This window comes from Bombus pascuorum, chromosome 8 (assembly GCF_905332965.1).
Source record: "Bombus pascuorum chromosome 8, iyBomPasc1.1, whole genome shotgun sequence".
In the NCBI taxonomy this organism is placed as follows: domain Eukaryota; kingdom Metazoa; phylum Arthropoda; class Insecta; order Hymenoptera; family Apidae; genus Bombus; species Bombus pascuorum.
Window position 1 is genome coordinate 17,382,502 of NC_083495.1, and position 17,741 is coordinate 17,400,242.

The window sequence follows — 17,741 nt, forward strand, 5'->3', positions numbered from 1 at the left end:
ATACTTTTCTATTTTCTTTTAGTGATAATAGTTTATTTTTCTTAACATTTCATAAACATTTTACTTACAAATTCCATAAATATTATTCTAGAAATATATTTATCCCGTTATTAAATACTTTATAACAGTTATGTACATTTCTTGATTTATTGGATTTGACAACATGATGAATCATATGTTTATTGGAATATATATTGTTCTTTTGTTATCTACAGATAATTACATTAGAATGCAAAGTAATTTTTATAATACAATTCCAATACTAAGAATGTTTTTCTCATACTGATTTTTATACGCAGTGTACAAGCAGTTGGACAAGCAAGTATTTAAGTAAATAATATGAAAACAAACGCAAAGTATACAGACTTGAATCAAAACTTACATAGCTTATGTACTTGTTTATGCTTTCGTTGGGATTTGTGCTCCAGGTTTTGCTCCTGGTGCATTTGATCCAGTTTGTTCTTTCTCCAGTTGCTTTCCTAAATATTCCCTATAAATAAAATACCAAACCATTTATATTATCAAATATTACGACTTTTGACAATAATTTAGTACAAATTTTATCTTGTATATAGATGTTTCAATTACACACCAATTGTGTACCATGAGTTTCTGGACTGCAAGAAGAGCTTCGTATCTTACATTAGGATCTTCATGTCCTAAAAGTTGCATTACTCGCTGTTTACCTCCAAGTTGCTCTATTATACTGGAATAATTTCAAAAATGATTTCAGTAAATCGTTTTTTAATGTGTAAATAAAAAAGTTTCATTGAACGTACTGTTTACCACGTGGATAATGTCTTACGTATTCTCCTACATCGAAACTAGCTACGCTGAGAACTAAGGGATCTTTACTAGTTTCTAACAGATGTACCAGAATACGCAGTAACTCGTAATTCTTTTCATTTAGTCGATTAGCATTTTCTCGCCAGAATTTGCCAGATTTATGAACGGGAGACCATTCAAGACGCCCCGATTTCACTTCGGTCGAATATTCGTCAAACGAACTTAGGTCTTGAACAGATGCTTGTAATTTATCATTCAAGAATTCAATATCATCGGTGATATCTTCGTCGTCAAATTTTCGTTGTCCAAGGATCGAAAGTTGTTTCAGTACCTTGCACTGTACCATCGCGATGCAATGTTCTTTAGCAACTTGTCCATCCTCTACTTTCTCAATGAGGTTCTATGGAGCATTAAAAAAGAATAAAGTAATAAAAATAGAATATGTATTAAAAAAGAAGTATAGAAAATTTTACAACTGTGGATTGATTAATCAATTACTGTATCTTTTTATAATGAATCTCCAAAAATGTAAATTTTAAGTGTCTGTTAATCAGAAAATCAGTCATACATAGATTGTTTTAATAAAGATTTAATTAATAAATTATTTACTACTGAATATGAAAGCTATGAAATCTCACCCTTGTATTTAGATTTTAACAGGAATCAATACCACGTCATTAAAATGTTATGAATAGTGAGATGTAATTTTCTGCTACATTTACGAGAATATTGGAGTTAAAAAATAAATTAGGATTTGAAAATGAAATATCATAATCTCTATACCAAACAATATATGTACACAGACCAAAAGCAAATAATGATATACTTAATATTTCTATCTTTTTCTTTTTCTTAAGATATACAAAGACCATTTTATAGAAATGATTGGTGTACAGTAGATTGCTTATTGACAGACATTCGAATTTGAATTTTTGAAACATTATATATATAAAAAATTATATAGCTATAAACTATAAACTATATACTATAAAGTGAATTAAGCATATGTAAAAATGTTTCTTTCATTATTTCGTATCACCTCTCTTATTGTAACTGTAATTTTGAAACATTTAACATATTAACACTTTCGCGGACACTTGTAAAATTGAAATGGCACATAGAATCACACATATATCCCACAAAATTAGACAGGATTTCGAAACTTGTTGGTATTTTTTCATATAAATTAGCATCCGTATGTGTTGTTGTCAATAAAAACAATATTAGACGGCTACAACCGTCTCGTTCGTTGGAAAGATTAAGTAACTTACCCTAAATACTGCTAAAATAATGCGAGTTACTTTCTCCTTAACAGAATCACTTAAAATGTCCGCCAATATAGGAATGACACTAAATCTAGAATAAAAATTTTATGTTATATTTTTAACAACTGTTTAAAATGCAGTTACACTTATGCAATATAGATATATGCAATACTTACTTATTCATTTTCTCTGCAAGCAAGGGATTAAAAGTGAGTACCCATATACAGAATATCAGTTGATATTGTACTTGGAAATTTACTCTGCCTGTCAGAACACTCAGTAAAGTAGAAATTCCATCAACTGACACGAATGCGAAACGATACTCATCTATGCGAAGCATCATTTGTAAACAACGTGCCACGGACTGAATGTATTCGTTATTCTGAATAAACACGATGGTATATATAATAAAAATATAATTGAACAACAAGATTGAAATTTAAATTATGTGTGTGCACCAAAAAAGTAAAATAAAAAGAAATCATTATGCAAACCAAATGCGAATGTACTCTTATATGTACAAAACAAGAACAATTTATATTAATGATAAAATCTTATCAGAGATGCACAGGCATCCAGCAGTAGTAATTTCTATTTTAAATAAAAATAATTTCGTATAAAGAATATTACATATGGTTATTATAATGTTTATTTATTTTTATATTCAATTGTAATCTGTTTGCAATTATAACTCTTTGTACCTCGCGCTATCTTATGTTCAAAAATTGATAGGAAAGTGTAGCTGTATGACCTTTTCGTGTTAATACATACTTAATTATTACGAGACTAACCAGACTTTGTAGTTCATGTAGCTCATTTGCTTCTTTGTCTACAGTGTTGCCTTGTTCTACTCTTGTATGTAAATTTGTATCCTGAGGAACCTCAAGCTAAAACCCCATATATTTAAATAATTGCAATCACTTTCTATCGCTTTACTGTGTACGCTGCAGTATGCCTATATTTTTAATGTATAGTTAGTAGCATTTGATCTAAGGCGATTTATTGGCATTTGTATTTATATACTTTAGCAGACTTTTATAAATTCACTTATGTGAAAGTTATATATATATAAAATTTGTATAAAATATATAAATTGTTACAAATTTCACTTGTTGTATAATTAATAATATATATATATAAATAATTAATAATTAATAATATATAAAAATATACAAATGAACAAAGGAACATAATTTTGAGATTAATTAATGAATTATATTATACAATATTTGAGTTATAATTTACACGTATACAGGATGAAGCAGGCAATTGAAATTATTTCATAATTACATATTCCGCAACACATCAAGTCATATTCTCCTTGAAACCATTCAACTTATCAACAATATAAAAATATTTTATGTAATAATAAAGAAGTAGTTCCAATTATGTTCTCCATCCTATATGGTATAATGGAAACCAACACCATTGTGTACACACACATAATTATATTATATAAAAAAGAAAAGCTAAGCTAGTGCTAATAAATTAGAAGCATGTACAATACTGCGTTAATATTATGATGAAAAATACACTTATAATGGTACACAAATATATTTTATTTTTAAACTATGTTTATAATTGTTAAATCGTGTAATTAAATGGTTATATATCTATTAACTTACACTGAGTTTTAATTGATCCTTTAACCATGTCAAGTAGAATTGAAGATCTGTCTTTTCCATTAGATCGTGACTCCAGCAAGCAAGTTTGGCAATAATTCGAGAGGTCATATTCATTATAAATCCATCTTGTCTATTTAACAAGTTCAAGAAAGGGCCCCATACCGATTCACGTTTGCGACTTGAATGTTCTCTGAAGATTTCTACACGACTTCGATCTTCCTAAAATATATTTGAAAACATTTAATAAAAATAAATCACATATTACAAGAAAACTCAATTTATGTGAATTCCATTTATTTAAATGAAATGAATTTTTATTATTTCAATTATTGCCGCGTATAATTTCAGTTATATAAACTCTTAGCTTGAATATAAATAATTTTATATCGTTAAAAAGAAAAAAGGTAAATATACGATTTGATTTAGTTATAAATATAAATGTGAATTTCGGTTATTTGAATAAAAAAATTTTAGATAATGAAAAAAATTAGTACACTTTTATTTTACAAATGATTCAGTTATCTCAACCATTTTATCTTCTGATGAATTTGGATAAAGGGTATTTTACTACGTTTTAATTTATGTGATTCGATGTACCTGAAGCATATCATCAATCATTGTAAGGATGTATTGTATAGTTTGGTCTTTTGAAATATGACCAAGTAAGTTAAGAAAAGTTTTAGCAGCTTGATGTGGATTTTCTTTAAGTTTTGCATCCCGTACACTAGCATCGTTTGTATCAAAAGCCACTATAAAATCATAATCTTCTTTTGATATCATATGAGACCTATAAAACATAGAATATTAAGTGTTATTTAATACATTTAATTTACATTTAATTTATATATATATATATATATATATATATATAGACACACACACACACACACGCGCGCAAGATTTTATAGATTATTCGAAATAAAATTTTATGAAATATTTACATATATATAGTAATACTTTGATATTAATATATAAAACGATAGTGCTCTTACTGTTGATACGATTGCCATTTGATTTGTTGATTCCTAATATCAGCAGCTTGTTGCTGAAGAATGCTCGTAGCTGCTAGCATATCTAAAAAGTTTTAAATGTTATTGTTATTTATTGTTAATAAACAACATACAATCATGCAAATAAAAGAATAAAACAACAATGTAAACTTGTGCAGATGCTTATAGTCTTATGTTCAGGATAACAAGTATACATAAAAATATGACACAAATATAATATATGATTAACAAAAATAGATTACTTAAATAACAATAAATATCGTTAGTTTATAGAAAAATGTGTCTTAAAAATTTTTTTCAAATTATTATAAAAAGAATGAATGTCTTCATCATGACATAAGAAACAAACTTCTGTGAAATGGCATATACAGTAAAAAATTGAATATAGTTCCGTACATATTAGCAATTTATCATTTTTTTTTTTTTTTTTTTTGAGAAATGAATAAAATTAAGACGCAAATAAAAGCAATATAATGCTTGTAAATCATATAAACACAGCACATTATTGGGAGGGGCAATGTCAAATTAGGAAATAAATATGTACGTTTAGGTCAATTACCAATTTTTTCATCCGGTAAAGCCGGTATCATTTCTTTAATGTTCACACGATCAACCATTTTTGTTGTTGTTCCTTAAATCCTGTATAATTTATTTAATATTCGAGTCGCAGAGAATAAAGGTCGTACTGTCGTAAATTTGCACCTCCCTTAACACTTGGATCACAAGACTGATATATTACCAACTCGTTAGAACTGGATACAAAATTTCCCTAACAGCTAGTAAAATTCAAATATTTCTAGTTAACGTGATATTTGATGTTAACAGAGAGGAAATTCCGTACTCAGAAAGGATCGTGTAAACAGGTTTCGACCATAGAGATAGGGATATAAAGATGCGAGAGATACGAGATACAAACTGAAAAAGCAATATAAAAATAGGAAGAGAACGTTGTAAAAAAGGTCCCTTGCGTTCTTATCTTATAACGTATGCACATTCTTCCAGTAAATATGTAAGTGTAATAATGATCAACGAGTAGTGTCAGTGTGTATGCCGGATTAGACAAGAACAGAAGGGGCCTCTACACAGCGTTATCTTTCTATTGCCATATCGCATCCACTTACACGGTAATATATGACCGCGTACTTAATCTTGATATCTCTATGCGTATATACGATCGTACTCTACGTTAATGAGTGGAGTGGCTGGTTCTACCAGTTATCGCTCATTACTTTACATACGTTGAATTGTAATTGAAATATACGAATTATAATTTGCATTACAAGTATTACTTTCAATAACCTTATTCAATAACCAATGCTCACATAACTGACGTGTTTCTGGAATTATGCTGCTTTCTTACCAATTATTATCTTCCACCCTTAGCTTTATCCTTACTTATATTTGCATACATTTTTTATAAAGATTACATTATACTATATACTATATACTATATACTATACTAAAAACATATAATTTAGAGTACAAAGGTTCTCAGACTTCAAATACATAACTATGTGTATGTATTATTGTTTAAAATCTTTTTATTACTTTCTTATTCCTATGAGGATAAGTTATTATATAGTAGAGATGTTAATACGAACATTTGAGAACAGAAACTTTTTACATATTCACGGTTCTAATTTCTTTACTTTAAATTTAATGAAAATGTCAGTAATATTTACAGGTTTTATTTACAATGTAACATCGATATACGAATCTGATTTTTCTCGGGATTCCAATTTCCGCGCATATTTAATATTTACTGTTATTTATTATCTTAATTGTCCATCTTTCATATTTTTTCAAGTTTTACAGTGCAAAGTATAAAGATATATTGTTGTCAACGAGAGTCGTAAATTTCCGTTACGATTAGATAATCGACGCCACGAAATGATCGATCCCCTATTCGTTTAGGATTTCGTTTAGGATAATAGAGGTGGTTGAACCGAGTATAACACCGAAGTAACAGGTTACAATATACACTTTGTTCCAACAACTTTGTAGACATAGACAGTTACGGTCGGTGCGTATAGATATAAGTTAAAGAGACGACTGATCTAAGGTTGATAAACCGGTTAAGACATTGACTGGTGAACATCGAATGAAAAAACAAGTCAAGAGACGTTGACCGATCAAAGGATGACTAAAGTGAAACTAGCAAAGTTCTCTGACGATGCTGTCGCAGAGAAGAACTATCGCTGGGGGTCTGGTCGCCCCACCACCGGTCGCCCCACCACCGGTCGCTCGCGGGTGGAAACGAGCGTTGATCATGGGAAACCTAACCCCGACCTTTCCATTTTTTTACCCGATGGAACAATAACCATAAGGAACGTCTAGATCGTCGTGGCCTCAACGATAAAATAAAAATGTTTAGTTTTATGACAGTTCCTTAGGATTATCGCGGTCCGATTAATTATATTTGCACAGCTAGTGACCGCCTCGACCGAGAGATGGATTCTGATTTACGTCAAGAGTCACCGGACGTAACATATATTATATGTAAATCTTAAATCCTAAATCCTAAATATAAATATAAATATAAATAAAATGAAGAATTTCGAAGAAAACTATTTGAAAGAATGATGTAAGAAACAATTTATCGGGGCACTAAAATTGATTTTCTTTCGTGTTAATTTGAAATAAGAATCAAATTACATGTTTGAATTGGAAAATATGGGAAATTAATTAAACAGTAAGAACAGAATACGATACTTTATAAAAATTTCTTTATTTCGTATTGAACATGTTGTATGTATAAAATTATCCTCTAATTGCGTTTAAATAGCCATCTTTCTATATTGGGAATATGAAGTATTTTCGTGATTATAATGTTTTCGCAATCTGTTTTCATCCGATTAACTGACTTGACAAGCAAATATTTTTGTCGATAATCTAAGTCGTTCAGCTGTCTTACAGAAATGATCGTGTTCTTATGAAAAGAAAAAGGATTATTATAAAGAAAACACGAAATACGATAGTATAGGAGGAAAAATAAATGCAAGTCAGTTGATCGTGCATGATATCTTCGTTCATTAATATCTTTGCATGTGATATATGTGACAATTTTCTCCGCTGTGTTCGATAATCCTATTAAAGATTACATATTAAACTATGCGCAAGTGATATTTATTATTTCTAGCATACGATTTCTTTAGTTTCAACACGCACATGTACATATATGTGTATTAATCATTATAATGTACTGTATTTAAGCTCTTTGATCGATGTATACTAACGAATTGCAGAATTTCGAGTGCATATGTATATTGTCATGATCGGCGAAGAAACGTTGACCAATTTTGTTATTATCGTTATTATAGAATTAATACTATATGTTTGCAAACGGAAGACGGAAGATTATTATTATTGTTATTATCGAAGTTTTAATCGAGGATCAATGAAATAAAACTGTGCTTAAACTAAAGCTTTTGTCATAGTCGAGTGGACATGAATGAAACAAAGTTGATCAAGCTATAAACGTCTGGATATATTCCTTTCTTTTTCTTTTTTTCGTGTTTTTCTTTTTTTTTTTATCAAATTTAGATCAGACTCGACAATTTTTTTTAACGATTTAAATATAAATATAACGTCATTATAATTTTATTCCGCGCACTTTCGTTTAAATTAACGTTACGCATTCACAGATATTTTCTTTCTCGTGCACGTACTTTTTTCTTCTCTTTTTCCTACGCTTAAATTTATTCGTTTATCAGACTCATCGATCTCTTCGTCCCTCTCTATCTTTTATACATACGTTACAGAAAAATATTATTCCGTACTTTTATATTTACAGCAGCGTCGCATAATTTATACTTTCTTCTAATTGGTAAAAAACTTTCGATCTAAAATAAATTTCTTCGTTCTTTCGTATAAATAGTTCGTTAAAATTTAGCACTACCATATACAGAATAATCGAAACATAAACTAATTCAAAATGAAAGACTTTACTGGTTTAATTTTACTTTTCTAATTCTTTTACCTACCGATCGATCTTCTTTTTTCATTCGATGTATGATTAAAAGATTTGTTCGATTTCGTATCGATTTTATCGATAAAATAAAATAGACGAGGAAATCTTCAATTTCGATAATCATTTCGTTAAAGAATCCTTCATTGACTAATAATTATAATCAGACTGTCGGTCGTTGGTTTTATATATTTATATTATCTCTACACGATGTTCTTAATATAATTCTTCTCGCGTCTACCTCGCATTACGAAAGGATTAAAATACTAAATTTTATCGAAGGCACAAATATTTCAGTAATTTTTTTCACTAACTAATGTACTAATAATACTTCCTTTAGCGGGAGAATTTCCATTTATACGATATTTATTCGTTATTAAAAATTGTAAGCCGAATGGCGTGCACATTCTTTACCGAAAAATCCTCCGTATTTTTCACCATAATATAGCTTTTCCTTTCTTTCGAATAATTAATTACAATGGCAATAACTAATTATAGGAAAACAACGTTTTCTCGATAGATTACTACAGATTCAGACGATAAGACGATATCGTATTATCATCGATATATTTGAAACTAGAAGTTTTGCTTCGATCTTGTTCGTTATTCAAATACGTAAGTAAGAACTATTTAAAAAGATTCCTTGGAAATAGAGAAGTTGGCCTCTGCTACTTTCTAGGGAAGAAAATCTAATTACGATTAAATTATAGGCTATTGGAACCCGAAGAGGATGTAAGAATTTGATATTCGACGAGGAAACGAAACTTTACAAACAAAATCTTTCACGATGCACACAATATCGTACGTTTACACAGAGTGTTTCATTAATATCGATAAACAATAGGTTTATTTTATCAAATATCTCGATATCTTAAAAACAAACTTCTATCAGCTGTATCGTAATGGTAGAAAATTGAAATCAAAATGATCGAAAATGTCTTTGTCGTGTCTTTTATCATATTTATCGAACACTCTGTATACGACGGTAAGGTCAACCTAAACTTTCTGACCAAAGGAAATCTGCTATAAAGATGGGAAGACGATTCTTACAAGTTTAAATATTAAAGATTAAAGATTAAAGATTATCGCATGTTGTGATATTCTTATCGATCAAAATCAAAAGAAACTTAATCGCTGTGTTAATAAAAAGAATAATGCGTTGATATGACAGTCTCATTATAGTACCAACGATAGAGATGAGTATTTCTCATTTTAAATAGGAAGTTCCAGTTCCTCCATTTTACGACTAATTTTTTATAAAAAAATTTTACGTATACTCGAAATAAGAAATTGCACCAGTTTACAACAAAAGCGCAATTTTTCCATTATACCTTTATAACTTCCATAATAATTTAATAATTTTCATTATTTCATTTTTTTGTTCAACAACGATTTTAAACGAATAACAAATCAACTTTTCCTTTCGATAATGTACTCGATGTATATAATTAAATTTTCCAAATATTGGAAATATAATTTTATATTCATTTTTTAAATAAAAATCCTTAATCACTGGTACTAACGTTCTAGTTTAGTCATTACGACAAACGATACATACTTTTTACATAAACATAATAAACCAAACGTAAACCGTCTTAGTTTCTAAACAATAAAATAATCGTAAAATTTTAACAACAAACAAACGTCATTTTTATAAAAATCCGACAAAAGTCTCACCGAACGTAACATAGAATTTGGAAACGTGCGTCTCAAAATAAAGTTAATTTGCAAGAATAAAAATATCAGAAATCGTTTCACGCGTTTCGAAAAGATATATACGTATCAAGCTATCGTACGAAATGTTTCATCCGTTGCCGGCGTGTTATTAAAACGTACACAGAGAATAAAAAAGAATGTATTTGTGTAATAGATAAAGATGATAATGTTCTGTTGATAAGCTAAATGTTACTACCTATTAATTATTACACGATTAACTGCTCTATAAGTAAACAATTGGTCGACTCATGATTTAAGTACACTTCCATTACCGGGACATAAGACATCATTGTCTTATTTTTAAGTAAGCGCAGAACAATACAAAATACTGGTTGTTTTATTATAATAATAATTATCAAGGTTAAAACTCTGTATATTCGTCGTTTACTTGAACCTACCTAATAAAATTTAGCATTTTTATGCTATTTGATACCAACTCTCTCTCTCTCTCTCTCTCTTTCTCTTGTGCTCCCTTTCACTCTCTCTTTCACTCTTCCTTTCCCTCTCTCTCTCTCTCTCTCTCTCTCTCTCCAATCAATCAATCAATCAATCAATCTTTCTATCTCTGTACATTGATATTATTGTAAAAGTAAATGCTCTGCATCTCTGCTTCAATTATACTTTCAGTCTCTTTTGCATAGAAATATGCATGCTGAATATTTCGAGCATACCATAGGCCGCTTCGAAATTCGTTATGTTTCAAGGTGGAGTTGTATTATGCAACACCCCCGTGAAAGTAATTTCAATTTTAAAAAAAGAACAAAAACAAAAAAATATAGAAAAACGAAACATCGTTTCTCATTTGCTTTATGCATTAAACAGTGAACCTCTAATTAGTCCTACAAGAATGTAGTACCTTCACCCAGAACTAATGGTATCATGGACTGCGATGTTTATGGTTTTCTTTACATTTCTGTTACTCCTTGATTATTTAATACATCCGATTCCCTGAACTTATGGACCTCATAAGCGTGGAATCTGAAAAAAAATCATCCAAGTTATATAGTAAAAGATCTATTTTCCTAAATAGGTTTATATTTGCTGTTACTTCAACCCTTTGCACTCCTATGTCGAGCGTGACTCGACGTCAGTTTCTATCTCGGCAGCTCCTTCGTCGAGTCCCACATATTTTTGTGAAACGTGCGAAAGAAAACCAGGATTGCATCCTGGAAATTGTTTCCAGATATATCGTATGCTTAAAAATTACAAGATACAACAATAGTGCGAATAAAACTGGTATTTAAGTGAATTTTTTTTCTTCCTTTATTTATTTATATCGTCTTATTTTTTGGTTCAAGTAAATTTCAAATGAAACGCCTAAAAGCGTTGGGAGCCGATGCCAACGAAATCGAAATAAAATTCGCAGTGCAAAGGGTTAACGGTTTATACAATTTCTTAGCTATTTGTGATAGTATAATGTAACAAGAAAAGAAAAAAAGAAAGGAAAAAAAAAGAGAAAAGAAAAGTTAATCGGATAATGATCGGTAGTTCTGTGCGATCCTGTGCGATCCTGTGCGATCGCGCAATGCCTGACCATGTGTATGAACACAGAAATGGCGTAAGAAATATCGGGCGAATGATAAACGATATTGCGAGAAAGCCCAAGTGCCGATAGGCCAAAAGGGCCAGGGAGTCGTTACCGGGGGTGGGCTCGTTACCTGGAGAGTCGGGTGGCGAAGAGTCGAGTTGTAGAGAGTCGAGTTGTAAAGAGTCGAGTTGTAAAGAGTCGAGTTGTAAAGAGTCGAGTTGCCCAGTTGTTACGAGTTGTAAGCTATTAGTTGTGAGTTGTGAATTACCCATTTAGTCGTCTTAGTTATAGCACGTTAAGCGTATTTAGTTCACGTTAAATAACCATCGTTTCCTGTTTAATCCATTGTAAATAAATCTATCTATCAATAAACTTATCATATAGGATAGAAATCATTGGAAACCCTAATTTCTAATATTTCTGAAAAAATACAAAAGGATAATAAAATGGTTCATAGGCGTGGAACAATGTTAAATATCAAATATCAAATTTGATAAAAAGGTGTTACGCTTTGGTAAATATTTGTTTGCGTTAAAAATTAATTCAAAATTGATCAGATCGAGTAGACGACAGTATTACTATTATAGATTTTCGACTACGACAGGTGAGTTAAAACTTGCCTATATCTGTACCAGAGTGAAAATTCTGTATATTAATTAAAGGATATACCATTTATACCATATATTGTATATCGGTTTTATAAATTGAATAATTAACTTACGGCATTGTTCAATGTGGTAATAATTCAGTGATCTCCTCTCAACAATTCCATCAACAGATTAAACGAGCTGCCTTCTCCTTCAGCACGTTTAGCACTTAATAATTCCTTTCCTGCTTGGCATGTTCTTTGTAAATCTGGAATTCTCAATAATAATTCACCAAACTTAGCTGGCATTTCTGGATACCTTGCGATAGTATATTGTTGCAATGCTTGTAAAGCCTTTTCCTGAGATGCTCTAACTTTTTCAGGTTCTTTCAGTTCACTCGTGTCAGAGGTCAACAGTACTATTACCTATAAATGATAAAAATGAAACACGTTAGTTTTATAATCAGCATGTATTAGTTATTCGGTTATAGCATAACTTTCTATTAACACTCCGAGGGCGGGCGGCCAAGGGGCTCGCGCGAGAGTTATTTAGCTTTTCATCTTGGAACGCTTATTCTCTTACGTCTACGAGTCATGATACGAGTGACGATAATCGAGTGACGATGGAATAAAAAAGAAGGCTACTGTTGGCAAATAAGGTTTATTACGATGCTGCACAATATCGTATACAAAGCGTTTTAATTTTTGTGTATAAATATATTTCCACAGTTATTACATTTTACTTTAGAGTTATCGTTATCTTCGAATTGTGTAGATCGACGATCCGAATGGATCCAGACATCGCGTCGCCATCGGAGTGTTAAATTTATTTGAATAAGAAAGTAAAAGTTGCAAAAATGACGTTACAACGCCTAAGATAGAGCATTAGTTGTTTCTTTGATACGATAAAATGAAAAATATGAAATAAAATTAGCTTTTATCTTTTAAATTAACAGTGATTTAAATCGACGAGCCCAACTATAGACGAGTAACGGTATCTGTTAAAAAATCAATCCATATAGCAAATCGATATAAACTTTTCGCAGCTAACTAAACAGCTTGAAAATTTAAACTCCTTTTTTGTTTTTGTTTAGCACGTTTTCCGTAAAAGCGGTAAAATTGACTTTTGAGCAGAATATCGTGTATTTTTTAGCGTAATTCGTGCAGTAAATCGTGTCAAATATTAGGTAAAATATTGAAAATCATTGAAAGGTCAGAGAAACTCACGTATAACGTTTTTTCATATTGTGGCATATAGCTATTTATATAGTTATATTTGTTCGTAGTCAATATACCTATATACCTATCATTGCATCAAGCACAAGAATACATTTTTCCTTAATATAATGCTGATTTATTCGGTCAGACTATTAGAAAATCTACTTACTACTAGGTTTCTACGTGAACGATATTTATATTGGTACGGTATTTATATTGAAAAGAGCGAAAGAAAAATAGGAACGAGTTTATTAACGATTCTCAAATTTAATTCCTTTAATTTTTATTGGCAAATTTTCAGGAAGAAAGTCCGATTCAAAAGATTCTTATCGCTACTACTTTTAATTTATTTTTCACAAGTAATCATGCTCTCCGTCTATCAACGTCACTGTTAAAACATTTGTTAGTTAAAAGCTCAGAGAATAAGTAAACGAAGGAAAAGTAATTACCTTCATCGCCACGTATTCGTACTGATCTACTCGGAGCCTTCTCAAATTGTTAGTAAACGCAAGCATCCTCTCGATGCAGGTCGCTAAACCAAGCTGCCTAGCTTGTTCCAGTGTAATCGACTTACCGAGAGACACTCTAATTTCACCGGGAGTGCTCATACTGCGAAAGCAGCACGAGAAGAGCAGTAGCTCGCACCAAGAATTAATCAACAGACAGATCTGATCATCGATCGAAATGTTTTTAAATAACGGCAAACTCTTGCACCACTTCACTATTTTGTAGAGTCGATGATCAGCGATATTGCAGAGGTTCGACAGAAAATCAGGATGTTGAGTTGGATTGCAATTCGTATTGTTGATTTGAGAACTGTTACCAACGGGTGCAGCATGTTGTTCGTTACCAACGTTAGAAACATTGGAGCATGACCTGTTATCTCTTCTATTGCTAGGATTACCATTTCCTGTGGTTCTATTGGAGGAACACTCGATACCCGAACCTGTGTCGTTCTCTATTCCAGATCCTCCTCCGTTGCTTCTAACGCTCAATAACATTGAATCGTTGTTTCTAGTAAAATTCGTTCCTGCGTTTTGAATCCCAGTCATACGATCGTTATCGTTGTAATGCCACAAGTGCTCTACGTCCATGATATCCTGTAGAAGTTGCGGTACCACTTGCATCTTATGGGAGTGATTCGAATGGTGCCTTGCCGCATAGTGATGTTCGTTACCAGCCGGAGCCGGACTACAATTTCCTCCGGTAGTTAATTTGTCGCTGGCCATGTTACTCGCAGAACTACCGACAAAATTTGGTGGAAAAGTATATGTACACTGATAGGTACTTCTGCCACCCCTGGTGCGATCCTCCCTGATCGCCTCGAGCTTCATACCTATCGATAATCAAAATTACACGATTCTCAAAATTTTGTAAAATAAGTAGTTTCTATGTTTTTCTATGTTTCATAATTTACGTTTCTTCGAAAATCTACTTCTAATATTAATAACTCTTATACGTTCTTTAAGATATTTAAACTTATAAATTATAAAAGCGTATAAGTATAAGCAAACTGCCGAGTACACGAGTATCTCGTCTCTCGACACCGCGATAGGTAAACCAATTCGTGACCATGGCCAAACGAGTCGTAAGCAAACGCCACGAAGCACGAATCCTTGCTTACCAAGGACCGCGAGCTAATGATATCGTTGTACGAGCAATAGGACCCGGAGCAACGAGATTTACATTAAGGATTTCGAATGGTAAAATTTCCATATACACTTGGATGAGAGAGATTTAACGAGATGTAAAAGGCAGCGTGCATTGGAAAATGCCAAAAAACATCAAACTATCGACAACTTGATAGAATTCGATAAATTACGAGGGAAATTTTGAAGAATAATCAAGGGCACTTAACTCTGTTAAGTAAGTCATCGAACAAATATACATCGTCCGGAATAAATCAAACACCGACAAAGCAGTTACGCGGCTGGAAAAAATCGAACAAATTGAACTAGATAAAAGCAAAACAGTTGCTAATAACAGATAGATATCGCAAGCGCATTTTCACAGAAATTCCATCATCCATCCTTCTTTTCCGTTTAAAACAGACTATGAAAACGTTCTACGAAACGTGTTGCGTTATTCGGATGAAAACGAATGACAGCGGTTCCACGCGAAGCTGGCAATCGCGAAGCAACGTCCATAGAAGAAGAAATGGAAAATACCTCGGAATAACTAAAGATTCCGCCATCCCAGGCCCTGAAAACACACCCATTCGAAACGAATCGTCTCCTCGAGACTTTCAATTATACGGATCCACGGAATCTCGCCCAACAACCGGAGGAGAGCAATTGTCGTTAGCGGTTTCTAAACCAAATAAAAACAATCACAAGCATAAACCAGAAAGCTATCGTACAAACTCAAAAGCGCTGACCAACGCTACGTGCGAGCTTTTGGAAAAGATAATCAACGAAACAGTTGCTTTCTACGAATCGATTATCCGCTTGGCGCAAAAGCAACGCGAACCTGAACGGATACCGTTCAAGTCTACACCTTTGGATTATCATCGAGGGAAACGCGCGTGACGCATAGGCATCGAAAGAGCGCACGATACGATACGGCGAGTGGATGCGAGTGTCGTAAATACTCTCGTCGATCTAAAAAAAGATCAATGGACGCAGCCTTTATAAAACCGATAGCTCTTATAACAAATTTCCTGGCAAATCGATCTATCCAAGTCGCAGCTAAAGCAATACTTTTGGTTAGTCGTCCGCATCGCGCTGTTCCTGATCGTTATCAACGGCAACGTCTCTTACTAATTAACGCTACCAACCAAATTTATCCTATCCGCTTGGAAACGCGGCTGTCAAACCCGCCTCCAACACTACATCTATGAAGCGCAGACGTAAATCAAATAACATATAACATAAACGCAAATAACATAAAACTATGGATAACGCCTAAAATCTCGCATGAAAAGACCACTACTATACAACAAATACGGAGACACGTGTGATCCATTAGAGGATCGTACGAGGAACGTGCTAAGTTATCTTAAAGATGGTCGGCTAACGATGTTGCAGACGATGCGACGTAAAACGTAGAAGAAAAAGAAGATGGTTTAAAACGGCTGGAAATCTCGGATCTTTGTTCCGAATAGTCAAATATCGATGCCAAGCTCGATCCGAAACTAACCCTGATTCGAATCTGTTGTTGCTGCCTCGTTGGTACGGTTGTACAACGGAAAGACGCGCGACTCGATTATCTCAAATAATCCGAAATCTATCGGTTGTCCAGCTGAAAGCAGACCGCGAATAAACGCGACAACAACTTTCACTCGTCTTACCCATATTGAGGCACTTCTCGAATCTGCAGGCGGGGCATTTTTTCCTGGTAACAACGGTGACTGGACAGCCCGCGCCTCTAAGGCACACGTAATTCTTTCGATTCTGGACGGTGCGTTTGAAAAATCCCTTGCACGACTCGCACGAGAATATTCCATAATGAAAACCACTGATCTTATCCCCGCAAATTGGACACGGGGTATTAATTAGTTGCTGCCTCGTGGATATACCGGACGGTGCCGAGGGTATTCTACAGTCTTCCTGATCGTCTGCAACGTATCCTTCCGGAGATAGCTCGGAACCCGGTGCAGTGGAATTGTAGTGATGAGTAACGGCGGGAGAAGCGGTCGCTGGCAGATGAAGCGGGCTTCCTTGAGCAACTTGATGCTGGTGATGCTGCGGATGTCTCGGTTGCTGGACGGGCGAGTGCGTGGGCGGGCTGAGAGAGCCGTAGCTGTAGCAGCTGCTCGAGGCGTCCGAATTGTTTCTCGAGAGGGAGTGTGACAACGAGAGCGACAACGAGGAAGTGGAATTGTTGAAACTGTGTCGCGACAAGGATAGCGACGAAGATGGAACTGGACTCGCCGCGCCCAGGGGGGAGTGGCGAGTTGCGTGAGGACTTTGCGTCGGGGAGCTGAATACGCTGTATGCGGAATGAATGGCCGAGTCCGGTGACGGCACCTGAAAAGTTTTCAAGGTGTCAGGAGGCCTGGTAATGGTATTTTTATCCTTTGTATTTAATCGCGCGTATAT

General features: G+C 33.2%; 2 protein-coding genes across 5 annotated transcripts in view; both read right to left on the reverse strand.

Moving 5' to 3' along the window:
- Position 1: 1 nt before the first annotated feature.
- LOC132909544 (V-type proton ATPase subunit H) lies at positions 2-5,422 on the reverse strand. 2 transcript variants are annotated; one of them, XM_060964439.1, is made up of 10 exons: positions 5,246-5,422; positions 4,669-4,750; positions 4,274-4,463; positions 3,677-3,895; positions 2,843-2,938; positions 2,228-2,433; positions 2,058-2,142; positions 780-1,186; positions 593-706; positions 2-490 (listed from the first exon to the last, which is right to left on the reverse strand). In XM_060964439.1, the coding sequence occupies exons 1-10, from the start codon at positions 5,301-5,303 to the stop codon at positions 400-402; spliced, it is 1,548 nt and encodes a 515-aa protein (XP_060820422.1). In that variant the 5' UTR covers positions 5,304-5,422; the 3' UTR covers positions 2-399. The 2 variants fall into 2 exon arrangements, with proteins under 2 accessions (XP_060820422.1, XP_060820424.1); XM_060964441.1 differs by lacking the exon at positions 2,843-2,938.
- Positions 5,423-7,395: 1,973 nt separating this feature from the next.
- The window catches only part of LOC132909863 (nuclear hormone receptor FTZ-F1 beta), a 31,325-nt gene continuing 20,979 nt past the window's right edge, over positions 7,396-17,741 (reverse strand). For 2 of the 3 annotated variants that reach the window (XM_060965001.1, XM_060965003.1), the window contains exons 5-8: positions 16,991-17,669; positions 14,151-15,037; positions 12,619-12,909; positions 7,396-11,347 (exon numbers count right to left, since the gene is read on the reverse strand). In XM_060965001.1, the coding sequence (XP_060820984.1) occupies positions 12,643-12,909; positions 14,151-15,037; positions 16,991-17,669 (1,833 nt within the window). In that variant the 3' untranslated portion in view covers positions 7,396-11,347; positions 12,619-12,642. Of the gene's footprint in view, positions 11,348-12,112; positions 12,141-12,618; positions 12,910-14,150; positions 15,038-16,990; positions 17,670-17,741 lie in introns of those variants that run through there. The other variant, XM_060965002.1, reaches the window with a different exon arrangement.